General features: G+C 39.8%; 1 protein-coding gene across 1 annotated transcript in view; it reads right to left on the bottom strand.

Moving 5' to 3' along the window:
- Positions 1–11,618, bottom strand: part of slc25a26 (solute carrier family 25 member 26) — a 101,929-nt gene extending 90,311 nt beyond the window's left edge. The window contains exons 1-3 of the mRNA XM_030135287.1: positions 11,451–11,618; positions 8,428–8,584; positions 7,858–7,976 (exon numbers count right to left, since the gene is read on the bottom strand). Coding sequence (XP_029991147.1) covers positions 7,858–7,976; positions 8,428–8,584; positions 11,451–11,483 — 309 coding nt within the window. The 5' untranslated portion in view covers positions 11,484–11,618. The remainder of the gene's footprint in view (positions 1–7,857; positions 7,977–8,427; positions 8,585–11,450) is intronic.
- Between the last annotated feature and the right edge of the window lie 408 nt (positions 11,619–12,026).

Here is a 12,026-nt window from a genome sequence, read left to right as displayed (position 1 = left end):
GGTTTGTAAACTTATTGCAAACCCATCGGCGGTCTTTTTATTTCTCGCTACCATTCATCTTTATTTAAAAGTTGGAATCGTCAGGCGGCGTTAATTAGGAGGCTGCCTGCCTGTGATTGGAGCCTTTCAGTTGCCCTCGGCTTGCTGTTGTTAATCCAAATGACGAAGCATGGTTTCAATTTCCAGCACTGGCCGCCAAACAACAAGGTAAGAAGCCGGCGCTCAATCATGACCATTCCACAGTAGGGAATGGGAAATTAGCAGAGACTCACAGCACATTATCTGCATAGCCAGTGGATCAATCCGCAGACTGAGTCATTACATTCCCCTGTTCTCTCATCGTTCACTGCATCCTTGTTTTTACACTAAGAGTCAGCAGGAAATAGTGGTCACTCAATAAGAACCGGGATTAGAGCGATGCAACAGGTGAGAAGTTCACACAGGTTTTTTTTTTTTTTAATGTTTTTATGTTACGTGTTGTGAAGCACATTGAGTCTGTTTTGTGCATGAAATGTGCTCTATAAATAAAGTTGAATTGAAATGAATTATACATCCATGAAAAATCAGTGACAGTTTGAGCAACTAAACTTATCTTTACAGCAACTTTCAATGACCAAGTACTCAAAAGTGCATCCCAAAACAATTAAAATTAAATATAATGACAGTAAAAGGACATCACTCGTTGATAGCCGCAAAAAAATGTATAACAAGGAATAGGGGGAAGATGATCGTACCATCAAAGGATCAATGGATAACTACGACCGAGGACATATTTCTAATGGAAAAACTAACACACAGATTGAGACTACAAGAACCGCAAATGAACAAAAAGTGGAAAAAATGGACATTATATAAGCAAAATAATTGATAAGACTGTGCTACCCAGACTTATTTATGTTGTTGTGTTTTCTTTTTGTTGTTGTTCTTTTAAAATTAATAAAACATAAGTTACAAAAAAAAAGGACATCACTCAATAAAATAAATACAACTATAAGAATGAAAAGCATAAAGAATAAATCAAATATTTAAAACAAAACCTAGAAACAGTTGCATATTCCCTCAAGACTAAACCCATCCAAGTTTTTCTTGTCTATAAATACCATCTGATTTATCCGACTCCCATTCCCATTTCTATTTTCTGACACAAATACTGGAAATGCATCAAAGCGTAAAACAAAAAAGACTGAAATGAGCGATGACATTGGACAAAAGACAGAAGAGAAGCAACAAAAAACAAAAAGGTCATGGAGAAAAGGGAAGAGACGAGGACACTGCATGTCTCCAACTTTGTAACAACAGCCAATAAATCATGGTGCATGGCGCAGCTCGAAGGCGATGCATGGATTATTCCTCAGCGCCAAGTTAAGTGGCTGCCAGTTTCTTCCCCCCAAAAAACTCCTTCCTCCTCCTGCTCCCGCCCGCTTGCTGTCCCCGCTATCTTGTCATGTCACACTGTATTTTCCAGTACATCCTCCCTCAGACGTGTGGTAAGGTGTATGTGTGTGTGTGAGGGTGAGGGTGGGAGTGGTGGTGGTGGTGGTGGTGGTGGTGGGGGGTTATAGATGCGAGAGAAGCCCGCCGCCTGGCCTTGACAAATGAGCTTTCAGGGCAGACGTCGAGCGAATGGGAATGAAGATAAATCTGATCTAATGGCTGGATAACAGCCTGGTAGAGCCTGACAGACGCCATCAGCTTACACATTCTTTATGGGAGCATCCCACCACCGCAGTCACACAAACACCAATACACTTCTGGCGGAGGGGTTTCTGTCGTTGTCTCTAACGCGTCTGCTTCTGTCTCTCTGTATCTTCTCATTAACCCCCCACCCCCCCCCATCACCCCTTTGAGTCCTGGCTTTGTTTCCAGGTAAAGCCAGATAAATATTAGGATAATATCAACACTGACATTTGGTGACTGCTGCCAAACAGATCTAGTGAATCTCTGCTCCCTGTTGATGAATTTCCACAACACGAATCCAATACTGCACTGAAGGATCTTACTCCTGTCTTGAACTTGACGTCATTACTGTGATGAGGTTTGTTGTTTATCTACATGCTACATGCTTAGTAATTCCGTCTGCACCTCAGAGAACATCTGTTACACCGGGTGCTTCTATGAAACTGGGTTCATTTTGGTACCTGGCGCTTTTTGGACCCAATAATAAAAGAGAAATTTAGACATGTTTCCCCCCAGGATGTACCTAATGATGACCTCAGATACATGCAAAAAAAAATTATACTCTTGCTCTGAGCTATCCCAAAATTAATGAATTTTTAATAACATTTTTGGCCAAAAACAGGACCAAAATTGGGAAAGGAAAAGCTACCTAGGTGCATTTTATCTGGACCACATGGTTTGAAATGGTCTTATATACCGCTATAAATAAAGACACTGTGTTAACTTTGACCATCCTAGTGGTTTTTCTAATCCAGTCATGCAGGTTTTTCATGAATCAACAGTCTCATTCCACATTTTGTATGTAACCCATCGCGTCCACTTGCGTTACATGCAGAACCTGCCCAGTTAAACACATGTAAATCACGAATGTTTGTGCAACAGCAGTCATTTTTGTTAAAACACTCTGCCTTGCATAATTAGTTCAATTCCCAAAATGTACCTGTGAGAGAATAAAGACATAAAAATAGTAGCGTGCAATTTTCGTGTCCTTTTGACCTTGTTACGCGCAGATTTTTGTATTAAAAATAATGTAAAATAATATAAAAATGGGTTTTATCTGAAAAATAGTTTCTGTTTTATCTCAGTAAGTATTTACTTTTTAAAATAGACCCAAAGTACTTCCAAACTTGCTCCATAACATTAGTCTACAACTTGTTTCAATTTTTAGCCCCCGTGTCCTGTTTTTAGGGACCAGGCACCCATCGATTAGGGTTTTTTGTCTTAACCCTTTATCGGGCAAGTGACTACTTTTGGCAATTTCCACATACATTACAAGACAGAGAGAGCAACAGTTACAGTGAGGGCAGTGAGCTCAGGTCCAATGTGGTCTACAGGGTCTGTAAGGTCCACCTCTACATGAACAGTGACTGTACCTGCTTTGTTAGGTACCATGAAGTAATGGTACTAATGTAAGGAATGATGTTCAAAGGGATAATGTGGATATAGACAGGTGTCTGGATCAGCACTTACACTGAACAAAAATATAAACACAATACTTTTGTTTTTGCTCCCATTTTCCATGAACTGAACTCAAAGATCTAAGACTTTTACTATGTACATGTAACCGGCGTATTCGTTCTGCGTTGTGTTTTGCTATTGGTTGTGCATAAATCCAAGGGGCAGTCTCCATTTATTTAGCCTTGATAATAGGATATAAAACAGTTAGCAGGGATGCTAATTTGTGCCCTGTACCCAGATCTACAGTGAAACGAAAATATCGTGTCAACTCCATGCGGTACAGACAACAAAACCAACACTTAATGACAACAGAAGAAATAATGAAGTTCAATACCGAAATAAATACAACTTAATAACCATGGATGACATACATACTAAGAAACATTAGTGAATAAATTCACAAATACAGAGGATGTGACAATATGGACACTGACCTCTCCCCAGAGACAATATCAAAATGAGAGAGCCACGGACACGCAGAGGATTTATATATGAACACTAGAGCTGAACAATATATCCTTTGAGCATCATCATCACAATGTACATGTGCGCAATAATCACATCACAGGGTCTACGACGTAGGAGGCAAATGAACTCGACGTGTTCTCATCTAAATCCAAGGATACCTGACACACACTACGCGCAGCGATCCACCAATCACAATCGTTCTTAATCAGTTTGCCGAACAGGCCACGCCCCTGCACATGGAGTGAGTCACTAGTAACAACACTGAAAAATGAGCAACGAACAAGAGAAAATCACCGAAAATGAAGACTTGGTGCCAAAAAGAAGAGCAACGTCAGTTATCTGGAATTATTTCGGCTACAAGAAGGATGATACTGAAACACGTGTTCTGTGTCGACAGTGCCTTGCACCTGTTGCCACAACAAGAGGAAACACAACTAATTTGTTTGACCATTTATGTCGGCACACACAGCTGTTATATCCTCCTAAGTATTTTTTCATACCACAATATATATCGCAGGGTTAAAAAAAATTGCAATGTCAGTTTTTTTTCCAATATCGTGCAGCCCTAATGAACACTACTGGGGGACACATGAAGAAGAGGTGGGTGTGGCTGGAGGACTAACACCCCAAACAGACTGTACCATAAGCAAGACGCCAGGTCTGTATAAACTATGAATGGAAAACGACAATTTAACACACTTTTGTGTAATTATATAATAATATATATTGAACTGGTTACATACACAAAAGGCCTATTTCTCTCAAAAATTGTTCATAAATATGTCTAAATCTGTGTTAGAGAGCACTTCTCCTTTGCTCAGATAATCCATCCACCTCACAGGTGTGGCATATCAAGATGATTGACAGGATGATTACTGCACAGGTGTGCCTTAGACTGGCCACAATAAAAGGCCACTCTAAAATGTGCAGTTTTATCACACAGCACAATGTCACAGATGTCACAAGTTTTGAGGAACCGTGCGATTGGTATGCTGACTGCAGGAATGTCCACCAGAGCTGTTCCCCGTGAAGTGAATGTTCATTTTTCTACCATAAGCCGTCTCAAATTCAGAGCGACACCTCCCCTAGGTATGATTATAACACACACTGAGTGAAGTCCACATCTAGTAAGTTAGTGCCAAGTCCAGGGTATCATCCACTGATGGAGGTTTGGGGATCGGATTAGCCGTAAAGTTCCTTTTATGAATTTAGCAGAATGGAACCAGTTGGTAAAACCTCACTAAATAGAATCCTAGGGAACGGATCATGGGTTGATGATGATGAGGTGGACTGGGCAAATCCAAAAAGGACAGAATATAAAGTTGTTTCTTCTTTTTCTTTTAGTCTCGGTGTGTCAGCGTCTACCTGCTGCACCCAGCTGCTCCCATGAAGGGTGAGCAGGAGGAACAGGAGCAAAGAAACTGTGAGAACAAGTGACCCTGTCTAACACTGGCAGCCCAGAGAAATGAACACAGAGTGGAAGATGAAACCTAATGCTAATTAAAACATGTTTAAGTTTGCATCTGTGTCGACACTTTTAGTTTAAACAACAAAGGCACCTCAGAAATGATATGACATTCAACAGGGCTGCACAATTTGATGAAAAAGTTAATTTGCAATTATTGTTAATTATATTGATTTGCATTAGCAATTGTGATTTGATTGGATTTGTTTGGTTATCAAGGGTTTTACCTCTTTCTGCTCAGTATCACAGAAGCCAAAACATGGACATGTAAATAGCAGCTTTTAGTGATTATTTAATTGCACAGGCTGACTCTGGGGTTGTGATTTGATTATTTTTGATTGTGAAACTCTAGTCATTTTTTAAAAAATAATAATCAACAAAATATGTTAAATACGCATTAAAATTGTGGAAATTACAGATGAGTATTGGCTTAATAAGCGGCAGATACACCAAACATCCACTAGTTCGTGGACCAGGAGGGAGTTCTCCTGGAAAAATCTGGTGCGTTTCTTTATTACATCTAAGAAGAAAAGTAAGCAGTTAAACAGAAAGCAGAAATGTTGGAAGGAATGTGGAGAATTTGATGTAGATCACACACGTCTTTTGGAAATGTGATAAAATAACTGTGTTTTGGGAGATGGTGTGTGGAGTGCTACAACAAATAATGGGGTATGAGATTCCAGTGTGCTGTATTTGTGTAACTTGGCTGATGGAAATGTAGTGGGGTAACGACATATACTTGGTTAAGGTACTTTTAGTGGCTTGCAAAAAAGCTATTACAAGGAACTGGGGAAAGACAGAACCACCAACAAAGAACCAATGGGTCAACAATTACTGAAGGAATATATACAATGGAAAAAATAACTCACAAACTGTGACTACCAGAAGCACAAATAGACAAAAAACAGAATAAATAGACTGATTACAGAACCTAGAATGGTGGAAGGACTGAATAATGTGAATGTAGTCTCATGTAATATACCCAAACAAGATTTGTGTCTTCGTTTTTTGCTGTTTTTGGTAACTATGTGTCTATAAAATTCCAATAAAACATAAGTGGAAAAAAAACAAAAAAAACAAACGCATTAAAATACATCTAAAAATATTTGACAGAAATAGTTCCTACTGAACAATCGTCAAATAGTCCATTGTGGTTTAGTACCAAAAAGATAAACAGGTGCAAAAAATATGCAATGAACTCGACAAAATCAAGCTCAGCCACAGCAAATTGTTTCACTTCTGGATTTTGTACATAGTGGTCTACGAACAGAGGTGAATTTGTTTAAAAGTGCAGATCATAACTGTCCATATGTCACTGTAACAATAACTGATCAATAAGTGACTATCACAAGGTATTAAATGTACATAAACCAAAGATAAACAACAAATCTTAACATTTTAAAAGACACGGTCAGAAATCTTTCACATCATATAAGACCCAAGTCTGCCAAGCCCACAGAGCCATAGTGAAAGTAGTCAAAGTGCCACCACTTGTTTGACCCTTAGTGCAATAACTTCAAATTAAAAATCATTAGCGGTGACTTAAGAGAGTCAGACTCGTATGTGGCAGCAGTTGCATCACGCTGTGGTGCATTTAGGGCCCTCTATACGACTCAGGGCAGTACTAGGGTAGGCCTTTCATGGCTAAGCCTTGAGATTACTCCCTTTGAACAAGACGTATCCAGTTGCCAGAATGCAGTGGGATACTGCCCTCGCTCTGCTCAGCTCCACGCAGAGGATTTGTGTCTTTGATGTGCTCAAATCCAGAACAGCGGGAAAGGGGTTAAAGCTAGTCGCAACCTCAGCTTCACCTTTACACTCTTCCGGACGAGGCCGCAGATAAAAAGTTTAAAAATGCACGGGGTTGTACGTGTCCCGTTCGTCTCTACCATAACCGCAGCGATTAGGAAAACCAAAAGGCAAAAACTACATCCGACTCTTGCTGAATTTGTGCTAATCACAGGCTAACACGGTGTTTGCTTTTAAAAAATATGAGACACCAAGATGCAGATAGACTCAACAGAGTGAACGCCCTCCCATGTGGAATAATCCTATTTCATAAACATGCAAAACTTGGGAAAATGACATCCATCCAAAAGCCATGAATACTGAAAACCCAGCATTCTGCGGCAAGCCATAGTGATATAGCAGGGGGGCATCCCACTTTCCATACCCCCCATCCCTCAACCTCGCTTCGTGCCAATGTGAATACCCGAAGCAACCATATGGCTCGGATTGTGTGGTTCACTGCGAGAGATTGGGAGAGGATGGGCTGAGGAAATTGCACAGCTCCTGGTTGGCTTGGAGTCTGAATCCCCCAGACTAAATTGGCGGAGTCTGGGGGCCTTAGCTGGGAAAGCAGATGAGTCAATAGGCAGTGACGAGATCTTATTTACCCAGCTGGTGGGGGAAAACGGTGGGACAGTCCTGAGGAAGCCCCCTTAAGTCACCCAGCTGGACCCTGGGGCCTACAGCCAAAATCACATAACCACCCCACCCCCACCCCTACCCTCTTCCCTCCATCTGCTGCACCCCCTCCTCCCTTTGCATAGTGGTCTATGAAATCCAAAAGGCAATAATGAGCTGGTGTTCATGTGGGACTTACAGTGGTGGGAAAGAATCAAGGGAAGAGAAATGGATAACAAGTATGTGAGCAGCTGGCTTTCTTCTATATATGGAGCTGCTGAGAATATTCGAACAAACATGTTAAAAAGTGTTTGAGCGGAGTAAAAGAAAAGTGGAAAAAGTGCAGACAAAAGCAGGGACAGTGAGTGACAGGAAGGACTTACTATTTCACCCAGGGAGGCGGCCAGCATGTGAGTGACAGGTGCCACGTGTGGTGCAGCTAGCAGTCCACCGGTGCCGAGCAGGGACTTTGTGTATTCATAGGTGACAAAAAAGGCAGCGGCTGAAACCAAGCAGAACCACAGCAATTTAAGGCCCATTAGTCAACCAGCATAGAGCAATTAATATCCCTCACAACCACTGACAGGGGAGAAACTGAGGGGTGAGTGTGTGTGTAGCTGTGTGTGTGTGTGTGTGTGTGTGTGTGTGTGTGTGTGTGTGTGTGTGTGTGTCTGAATGTACAATAGAGTTACAGGCTTAAAAAAAAAAAAAAAAGAAAAAAAGTTGAATGTGTCTGAGGTGCAAAGAGTTCACTCCTTAGCAGCGCTGCTCGATCCAATCCCAAACATTAACTTTCATGATGGATTTCATGAACAAAAACAATCCAAGGTTAGTTTTTAGCGTCATTCTAATGCACGTAGCTCAAACTCTTGTAAAGACAACTTTTCTTTAATGACAAATAATGATGGACCTTCACCAGAACATATATTCACCACGAACAATAAGAGTCTAACCATTGGGGAAGGAGCCGATGGCAGCAGATGGGACCCCGGCGTAGATGCCCCTGAAGCCCCCGGCCTTGTAGAAGCCCTGCTGACTCTGCAGTCTGGTCTTAATGGTGTCCAGAGGGAAGAGGGTCAGATCCACACACATCCCTGCACAGCCTCCTGCCTGCAGACACACCCAGAAGGTGGTTAAAGTATTCCCATCACATGTACTTCAACCTGTACTGTTTTATTTACTGGGCACTTGGCAGCAGGACAATGAGCTGTTATTGTGGTTAGGTTATCAGGTTATCAGTTTATATTAAGTGAAAGCAACAAATATCTATTTATACATCCCTTTGAGAGAAGAAAAGTCAGGATTAGGTCAGCCTACACTTTCACTGTGCCAAACGGCCCTGAACAGAGCTAGAATATGCGGATAACTCTGCAGATTGTGGACTGTTATAACCGTAATGTGATTTAATGTGACACAGTAAGAATAATCGTGTAGGATTCATTACCCAACAGAATACTCACACATAGACAGGATCTCACTGTCTGGACCCATGATATATTACTGTGGTAACGACACTTAAGAACCCAGAAATACACCATATCTAAAAGTACCCGGGATGCGTGCAGTGCAGTGAGATATAAGAACTTATTTTTAGACAATAGATCTTGAAAATCTTATTTCAAGAAATCTTATCAAGGTAAGTTTCACTTGTTCCATTGGCAGATTTTTTGGCTTGAATTAAGCAACAAAAAAAAAATCTGCCAATGGAACAAGTGAAAATTATCTTGGTAAGATTTCTTGAAATAAGATTTTCAAGATCTATTGTCTAAAAATAAGTTCTTGTATCTCATTGGAAAGTTACTCTTTGGGTGATTATATCTTATTTTAAGTGTGATGAGATATTTTGACTAGAAATGAGAAAAATACACTTGGTAAGATTTTGATTTTTGCAGTGACTTTTAAACCAGCGCCATCAAGAACACCTTGATGAGATAAATTTTAGCCTGGTTTGGGAACAGCAAGACAGGTCAGCTCTCCATATAGTGGTGCATTCATGGTTCGATCTGCACTGACTTTTTACAGCAAGTAGTGTTTGACGAAGGCCAGGTGAAGGATCGCAGCCACCAAAATAACCAAGTTTTCTCACTGTTGCTGTCAGGGAGATGCTATGACTCCCTGAAGACCAAGACTAAGAGAATGAGCTTCTTCCCAAATTCTACTCAGGCTCTCAATCAGAACAGCTAAACTACAATAATATGTTTGCAACATGCCCACATACTTACAAACCCACTCACATTATTAAATATGATGGATTTAGCAAGAAAATGCACAGTATTTGTCTGTAGAGACAAAGCAAACACGGGTACACTTTGTCTTGTACTTCATTCACTGTTGTTGGTCAATATTTTTGTTTTCTCTCTGTACTTTGTCTTATTATGTAATTTTTTTTAGCCTACATAGGGTAAGTTCCACTCTCTCCTTATATTAGACACATTTCTATTCTCTCTTATAGACAGTTGTGAAAATCATTTGACTGTATGTTGGATTGAATATGGCTGTGTGTGGAAAAGTAAAGTTTAAGTCTGAGTTTTAAGTGATGGCATCATAACTAAAAGAATGGTGGTGTGTCATATAAAAGTAGCCGAACTGAGTATTGTCACTAAAATTTTCTTAAGCTTCTATGTTACTTAGAAGGCCTAGTCGAAGTGATTCATTTTATCAGCATTGTATCTAAATATGTAACTATTAAGACATTCAGTAGAGCTCATCCCTACGCATTTTTGTAATTCAATCATTCACCGTTACTAAAAAATCCAGGACGAATTCCTTCCTGTACAATGAACAAATACAGTAAACCATGCAATAAACCTGCGGCATGATCAGTCTGTGCTTAATTGTAAATAGTGTATATAACTTTCTTGATTGTGTTTATCTTGATTTTTCACTTTCTTTGCTTTTGTGTGCTTGTACTTTGCTGCTGTAAATCTGAAATTTCCCCCTGTGAGACTAATAAAAGCATATCTTATCTTATCTTCAAATGTCCTCTATCCTTTCATCATGTTTTATGACAATCTGTAACAAACAAACAAACAGAGCCATTGTTAGCAGAAACAATGGATTTTTGTATGTTTTTAAATGAAAATCTTCACCTGGTTAATTACTGAAAACAAAGATGAAGAAAGTAAAAAGGTTTATTTAGCATTAGAATATTGGTAAAAATAAAAGTATCCTTGCAGTCATTAAAAATGTAAAGGTTCAAGGTCACAAAAGTGCAGCGTACTGACATCTAAACCTTTCAGAGAGGTTTTTGCCTATATCAGAAAATGATACACAGATAATAAAAACAAGTGATTACTAAAAGTCCTAGACAGTTGGCAAAGTGGCTTGTGACCAAAAGGTCGCTGGTTTGATAAAGCTGTTGACTGATGTGCCCTTGAGCAAGGCACATAACCCCAACAACATTTGCTCCCCAGCCCACTGCTCCTGGTCTACTGTGTGTTCCTGCATGATCAGCTAGTGATGGGTTACAAGCAGAGGTTCAGTTTCAGTGTGTTGCATGGACAAAATACTGACAGATTAATAGAACAAGATTCTTCTTCTTCGAAAAGGACGAGGTTGACTACACAGAGAGATGTACTAACGACTATAACTAACACAGCCTGGTCTGTTTACTGCAGACAAACTGTCTTTAAAGTCACACCTTTCATTAGCTCAGTCTGGGATGCGTAAATACACCTAATAATAACCAAATGACCTGAACTAGCTCCGTTTGATATCCATTATTATGTATTTTATGTGCTGCTGTAACTACTATTGATAGACTGAATGTCTGTTACGATACGTAAAGTTACCTGTATTTGGCATTGTTATGGAAAAAAATCAGTGAACCAAGTATAAACGTATATCCAGCCCTTGGTTACAGATATAAAGTGTGTTTTTATTCACATTAGGAGGTTTAAGCAGCGTTTAAATGCGGTTATCACTATCAAAAATGACCACGACTGAGTAAATAAGAGTACGAAAATCCCCTCCTTACCACCAAGGACGAGACAAATTCTCGTCTTTCCATGTTCCGCTATCACAGTTTTCTTTTGTCACTCGTCCTGTCCGTAAATCCCCAACTGTTTTGCATGTTTGACACTTTACTGAAACCAAAACATGCCGGTCAAGGACGCTGCCATCTTGGAGCAATTACTTCCGCGTGACGTCATGACGCATGCTGTCACATGATCTCTCAGACGTGATTCTATGTCAGTGAAGGTATTATTCTTTTTTTATTCTCTGGTGTAAATTATGCGATTAAACATCGCAGAAGTTCCTGTTTCAATGTGTTTAAAGAGTGTTGTTTTTTTTTAGATATTAATGCTTGTTGGCCAGGTGTCACATCCTCAATACATTTAAGAGCTTATTACTCAGATTGTCAACATTGTCTAAGTGCAAGTAGTGCAAAGAAGATGTGATGTCATTAGTTAAATTTACCAGTATCTGATTTGACTGGATCATTTTTATCTTCATAATTTAGTACTTTTATCAGCCAATTGATTTTGAACTTGAATTTAATTATATTAATTCCTTTACAATAAGGGTGTCAAATTCATTTTCTTCCGGGGGT

Source organism: Sphaeramia orbicularis, chromosome 5 (genome assembly GCF_902148855.1).
Source record: "Sphaeramia orbicularis chromosome 5, fSphaOr1.1, whole genome shotgun sequence".
Lineage (NCBI taxonomy): Eukaryota > Metazoa > Chordata > Actinopteri > Kurtiformes > Apogonidae > Sphaeramia > Sphaeramia orbicularis.
The sequence above is the reverse complement of the archived record's forward strand: the minus strand, read 5'-3'. Positions and strand labels throughout refer to the sequence as shown.